This window comes from Hyalella azteca, unplaced genomic scaffold (genome assembly GCF_000764305.2).
Source record: "Hyalella azteca isolate HAZT.00-mixed unplaced genomic scaffold, Hazt_2.0.2 contig12582, whole genome shotgun sequence".
Classification (NCBI taxonomy): domain Eukaryota; kingdom Metazoa; phylum Arthropoda; class Malacostraca; order Amphipoda; family Hyalellidae; genus Hyalella; species Hyalella azteca.
In genome coordinates this window covers 1-7078 of record NW_025942537.1, presented here as the reverse complement: position 1 = coordinate 7078, position 7078 = coordinate 1, and the positions used below count along the sequence as shown (strand labels likewise).

General features: G+C 38.7%; 1 protein-coding gene across 1 annotated transcript; it reads right to left on the bottom strand.

Moving 5' to 3' along the window:
- Window positions 1-2462: 2462 nt before the first annotated feature.
- LOC108675291 (CD209 antigen-like protein A) lies at window positions 2463-6336 on the bottom strand. Its single transcript, XM_018163293.2, has 4 exons — window positions 6218-6336; window positions 5645-5815; window positions 4629-4738; window positions 2463-3241 (listed from the first exon to the last, which is right to left on the bottom strand). The coding sequence occupies exons 1-4, from the start codon at window positions 6312-6314 to the stop codon at window positions 3104-3106; spliced, it is 516 nt and encodes a 171-aa protein (XP_018018782.2). The 5' UTR covers window positions 6315-6336; the 3' UTR covers window positions 2463-3103.
- Window positions 6337-7078: the final 742 nt, after the last annotated feature.

Genomic DNA, 7078 nt, shown 5'->3' with positions numbered 1-7078 from the left:
AATAAAAAAGCCCAATTTGACGAACTACAACTGCAAGCTAATATAGATAGAAACTTCTGGTAGCATTTTGTAATGAAGTGCTCTACAAATTTCCCACCACTGACTATCAGACCGCAAAGATTAAGTACGCCCAGCTCTGACGTGAGCGTTAAATTGATTGTAACCGTCAGATAAGCTGCTGATCCCGACTTGCGTACAGGTTCGTCCTCTTATATGTATATGATCTTGACTCAGACGCCAGGGTGAGTTGCGTGCGATAGTATTAAGATGTGGATACTTAGTGGAATATCGTGATTTTTGTGCATATAATGGTTTGTCATGTGTAGGTATTTACTTTATGTTTCTGTTGTAGGATCGTCCATTTATTCTCAAAATTCCGTGCTTTAGCTCTCTCCTCGCAATTTAGCTCTCTCCGCGCATCCGATTTAAATTAGCTCTCTTGTTCGATTTTCAATTATTATTCATGGGATTCGTTTTGTTAACTTGTTTAATTCTCTTTCGCACCCGTTGTATTTGAGTTGCTGTAATTTTGCCGTTTACCCATAATACATTTAATTAAACTTGTTTTAAGTTGTCAATCCGTCTGGCCCAAACTATTACTAATCCAGCCAATAGGGAATAATCTTTTTTCCGGTCATTGGTGGGCGTGACAATGAAGACCATCCGAACTTTGAGGTGACGCAATTGGTAATTCGGAAAGTTAAGACTAGTTCGTCACACATTTCATTCTGGTACACTTTGTCAGTAGCAACTATTATACACAACCAGTAAAGACATTTGGAGTAGACGTACAACGTTTTTTTCTTGTCCTGCACAGCAAGTGCACATTCCATGAAAAAAAACAATATCTAACTGCGCATGATAGTATTTTAATGACTGCCTATCAAATTCGTTTCACCCGAAGTCAATGCAGGAATTCATTTATTATCCAACATTTTTAAAATGTTATTTTACATGTGAAAATTTTGGACCACAGAAAAGATAACATAATTCAATAAACTAATCCACACAGCTTTCGGTTTGTTTTGTCTGTTCGCTGTATTCTCTAGCATGTTACGAGGAGCCGACTTGATCCCTTCGGTTCAAGATCGTATCTGGATTTACTTTCCACTTCACTGACTCTTCTGAACCGATGTAGATAAGTTGTGCTTCATAAGGTTTCTTATCTTTAACTTTAGACAATAAAAGATTAGATAATTCATGAAGGCAGTAATGCATGGTAAAAATAGAAACCGGTTAAAACATTACGGCCATAATAATTTATCTTCATCTGCTTGTCAGTTTCTAAGCGCCCAAATGGGAGCCAAAGTTTCTAACCTTCAACTACGATGCTATTCTAGACGATGTTGGAGAATCCGAGTGCGAAGCGTGTTGCCGATTCAGACCTACAAAATGTGCTGACCAGCAACGCAACGGTAATAATTTGTGAAAATCTTGAGAGGACCAGGAACGTGGGGTTTATCAAGCCTGATGTCGTCAGAGATTTAGTACCACATGTAAAGCAGCAATTGGTTTTATTTGCGAAAAGTATATTCAGATTTTCGGAGTGCTCTCTAAATCAGATATTTACACAATATATTCTGAATTGACATAAATGAGAATTTTTTCGATTTGAGTTTTCATTATATTCTGTGATCGACAGCTCCTATCTGTGGCATAAAAAGAGCATTGAAAAGATGGGCCACGAGAATAGAATCTTTTAAAATAATTGCTGAATTTAGTGGAACTAATCAATGAAATCAAAGTTTAATTTATTAAATAAATAAATTAACAGATCTGATTTACTCAAGCTTACTATTATTTTTCCCTGCAAATACTTCTACCATGAAAATATGTTATCTTCAATTGTCGTTCATGATTCTTGGGCAAGTGATAAGGCATCTCCATGATCTGTTACACATTCACCGTGAATGATTCATTTAGGAATTTTCGCTGCTTCCTAAGAAGCTCAGAATCATCAAAGTTCTGCCTCATGAGCTTAAAAAGTGAATGGAAAATACACTTATATGATAACCATGCAAATTTAGACATCTATTGTCTAAATTGTCCTTGTGCCTACGATCTTATGTTGGAACAGCAATTGGAGTTCTAAAGGTGTTTCATATTTAATTTATCATAATCTTTACAACTTAATAGGTATTTGCATAACAAAATATCATCAGCTGTTGCAGATTCAGTTTTCTTGTTGCATACTTCTTAAGAAGTCACTTCATTCTTCGCCCTCCCGTCTTTAAAATAACGCAAATGGAAAGCCCCGGGTTTGCAGCCCACCAGCTTTTCTAGAAAATTGATAATTAGTTTTGCCAAAATTTGCATGTCATTATGTTTGCATTCTACGCAAAACAATCCATAAACATTCATCTCCAATTAAATGTGGAATAATGTTGTCGCGTTTTTTATGGAAAATAACAGGATGAAGAAATAGGCCGCACTATAACCAATATTCTTTATTTGTCCTCAAATTGTAAAAGTTAAAAATATTGATGGTAATTTGAATTTTCAATCATTGAAAGTTATTTAATCACGTTTTATACTCGTAATTATAATAAAATTTTTTTCAAGAGGAGAAATTTTCAGGGAAATTTGCATTTTTAGGGGTGAGACACAAAACCTTTTTGTGGTCACTTCAAACATTGAAAGTTCCGGAAGAAAGGAAGTGTAGGTCCTGAGCGACCTTCTATGGAGGAGAACACAGTCTTTAGAAGCTCGTTTGTCTTTGATAGACGAAAATCTACCTCTATATAGGCTGCAACTCTCAGATTTAGAGGAGCTGCGCCTCACAGACCTACTGAGGCTGCGCCTCGAAGACATGGAGGGGCTGTACCTCACAGGATCTAAAGGGTCTTCGCCTCGCAGACATAGAGGATGTTTGCCTCGCAGATCTAGAGCTAGGGGCTGCGCCTCGCAGATCTACTGAGGCAGCGCCTCGAAGATCTAGAGGGGCTGCGCCTCGCAGACATAGAGAGACTGCGCCTCGCAGGATCTAGAGGGTCTTCACCTCGCAGACATAGAGGATGTTTGCCTCGCAGATCTAGAGCGGCTGCGCCTCGCAGATCTAGAGCGGCTGCGCCTCGCTGATCTAGAGGGTCTGCGCCGCGCAGATCTAGAGGGGCTGCGCCTCGCAGATCACACGTCGCGTGTTGGAGCACAGCGTGTTGGAGAAGCGGTACATCCACTGGGAGCTTAGCTCCAGGCAGTTCTCTACGCCGGGATTGTCGGGCTCTGGAGTTCCTACCCCAACCTGGAGAGAGAAGTCAACAACGGGTAAAAATTCTAACAACACAGCATTTGTTTAAATCGTTTGATGTTGCTTCATTAGTGAATATTTCAAACATACAGAATGCAGTTAATTATATCATTCAATTTATAAGTTGAAACCAGCTATGATATCTTTATGATCAGTTTGTGGACTAATTCCTTTTATAGCGCTAACGTTACGCTACTAAATTATAGATAAAGGATTGAAAAAAACATTAATTGTAAAAAACCTGTGATGTCTTGGCTACTTCATATTGATATTCCACAAAAAATTAATAATTTAAAATCACGAAATCAGTCAAGGTGGTCCGCTCCTTATTCAAGAATTAATTTATAAGATAACAGAAGCTTCAATATTCATTTGAAATTCATAATCTGTGTCAAAATTCTGCACAACAATCGCAAGATACAGAAGTCCTGCGAAAACTTCATATATATTGTCCAAAACGACGTAATGAACGAATCAATAATTGTACGTTGTCAATTTGACGCCAAGTTATCACCTTTGCCGACTTCTGATACATTGACAAGGATGAAGTGCAGTGTCCCTAACCCAAGTCCGATTGGCAAGGTTAATGTGTGATGGTCCTTACCCTTAGTCGAATCGACATGGTTAGGCTGCAGTATGCCTAATCCTGGGTCCGATTGACAAGGTTTAGGTGCTGTTTTCCTAACCTTGAATGTGAGGTAAGGATGCAACCTGTCAGGCGTATCACTCTTATCGAATTATAAGATTAGAGAAACTGTTGTGAAGGCGCAATATACTTCAGACGCTGTAGACATTTATGCAATGGGAGACACAATTATTATACAACATCATGTGAGCGAAGCTGCTTACACGGTGTGGGCGGAAGCACCATGTTTATAAAAGGACGGGACACTCAAGTAGGACAGGCCCACTACAGCTGTCAAGACCGCAGTAATGTAGCGCTCACTGCAATGGGAGTGGGTCAGCCTGTCGGTCGAAGGTGACTGCTCTCCCACCTTCATTCTCGTTGCTATTCACTGATTTTGTTACTTATACCACCCAGTATCAAGTTAAATCTAGGAGAAAAAGCGTCTATGCTTATCCTTTCAAGTTGTCGGAGAATCCTGTCCTCAGCTTGATCGTCTTCTTCCTATTTTAATTGGAGTTACAGCATAATTTTGCCGAGGGATGTAACCGTTTGTTATTGCCTCCTGACTCACCAATTCCTGACTCAATCAATGAATGACGTTATTGCATTGGTTTGCACCAGTTTTGGCTGCACAAGTTTTATTTGCTTTATAATTAGAGTTATATAAAAAGAAAACATATAAATTTTCTAAATTTTATACTAAATAATGAAGCTTATTATCTCATCTCATTTCATATGATAACTGTATCTTACATTTGCCCAGTACGGAAGCCCCATCGTCATTGTAGAACCGTCAATCCAGCGCCATTGCCCTTCCAATGCCCCATCGGAGCCACCGATCCAATATCCATCAGGGCTGTAGCCTTGTGATGTGAAAAGACATCAAAACATGAAAAATGAAATTGAATCATCGCATAAAAACAACTATTAAGTTAGCTCGGTTTTGCCAGGGATCGATACATAATCCTTCCAATTTTAGACTCGTTACCCCGGCTCCCGACAGTAATGGTAAAACTAATGAACGAAAATTAACAAAGAACCTGCTAATATTCAAAATACACATTTCAAATGGAACCTCTATGCCAACATTTTACTCTAGTTACGAAATTCGTTGCACGTTTCATTTGTCTTCAAAATCCTACATACTTATGTTTTGCGAAGTTTACACGAGTGTGTTCGAAGCCTGGAGAAGCAGTATGGGCTGTTGGGGCGCGTATCCAGGATAGTTATCGTTTTGGGATATTGAATATAGGGGCTGTTGGAGGGCGTATCCAGGATACTTATCGTGTCGGGATATTGTATATAGGAGCTGTTGGGGCGCGTATCCAGGATACTTATCTTGTCGGAATATTGTATATAGGAGCTGTTGGGGCGCGTATCCAGGATACCTATCGTGTCGGGGTATTAATCAGCTATACTAAAATGTGTAAAATAATTCCAGAATGATGATTGAGGATAATAAATGCTCTGAGGGAGCCTCTTGTTTGATTTATATATAAAAAATTAATGAAACATGAATATTTGCGTGTCGATCTTGAACTTCTTTTTCTGATTTAATATTATATTAATATTTTTGAGTCGTATGCAGGTAAATGGCGGAAATGCAACCCAGCCTCATATGTAGGTTCGAGTAGTGGCGGGCTACTCTCATTAGTAGCTCATATGAATACGCATTACTCTGTCAGAATGAAATAGGTTGCAAGGACACCATCAAACTTATAAGCAAGATATGTTAAGGTTTCCTGAAATCAGATTTTGCTAGTGGTTACCTTGCTCCATGAGGTATTTGATAACCTTGCTGTACTGGTCGCAGTCATCTAGAATTATCAAATCTCCTCCTGTTGACCCACACGCGGTGCGTGCATTGATAAAGTTGTAACTTTTTAGCAGAAGGTGAACGCACTGCGTGCCCACCAGGTCGTATGGAACGGCGCACAAACCTGCAGGTAACGAAAAGTTGGTGGTATGTCAAACAAAATTAAAATCGGTTAAACTGATCGGTTAATCGTAATCATAAAACGAACTATTTTTCAAGCATTCATGAAAGTTTTCACGAAAAGTTTTCAATTTGGTGATAGTAGTCATAGTACAATGGACTTCATCAAAATTATACTGATTTGTCGAGTGAAGAAATAAAAAAGATAAAATAATGTGTAGACTTTGACTAACCAGCCAAAATAAATATTGAAACACGATTGGTATTGTTCTTTTTCTTTTTATCGAGGCATGGAACTAGCATCGAAATTCATTAATAAATATTAAACTAAAACAGCAAGCCGTTTTCGGTTATTCATTTTCATTTGTTTGATGTCAGGGAGACAAAGTTCTGAAAAGGCTCTCACCACGCGTTGAAGATCTTGAGCATACTGGGCGAAAATCGCAGCATGAAAATGTGCAAGCGAAGTCATCCAGCAGCCAGCCCCAAGTGGGACGAATCATAAGGCAGTCTTGACCCGTTCCGTAATTGTCGGGCTGTGTCCTCCCATCAGCTGGCGCGTTCTGGAAGAACACCACACCATAATCCCATAATCAAATCCTGCAGGCACGTAAATACTAATTTTATGAAGAACGTTGTAGCGAATTTGATGCTAATTAAAGTCAATGCAGTTATTTTGAAAATATTTCTGAGGACAAATTCGTTCTTGATTCCGCAACATAAATACCATAATGGACAGATATGTTTACCGGCTTACGGATAGAACATCGCATAAACATGAAAATGGAACAAGAGAAAATAACTGGTGAAATTGTGTAATTTTACAGCCTTCCTGTCATGTTACTTTGCAAGCCTTGAAAGTTTGATGTTTCTTGATGTCGTGTCCTTATTTCATATTTTATTTTGATTCACACGAACCAAATTTTATTGTATTCGTGACAAACATAAAGTCAATCACCAAAGCCCAGGGGTTGCATGTCAGAGGCAAGCATTTCCCATACCGTTATCACTGTCATATTCTTCCTGTGAGCAAGTATGCTCCTGAGTAGATTAGCATTTGAATTTAGCACGTTGACTACGATTGGTTCATCTTATACTTTTGTTTCATTTTTCTAGTACTATTATGGAACAGGGTTGCCAGACTTTCTTTTTTTACCGGACAAATTCCGCGATTTAGTTTTTTCAATTTAGGTGGTCGGCTAAAATGTATGATAGGGGTGGTAATGGGCGCTTCCTAATTAACTAAAAAAATTGAATTTTTACACCG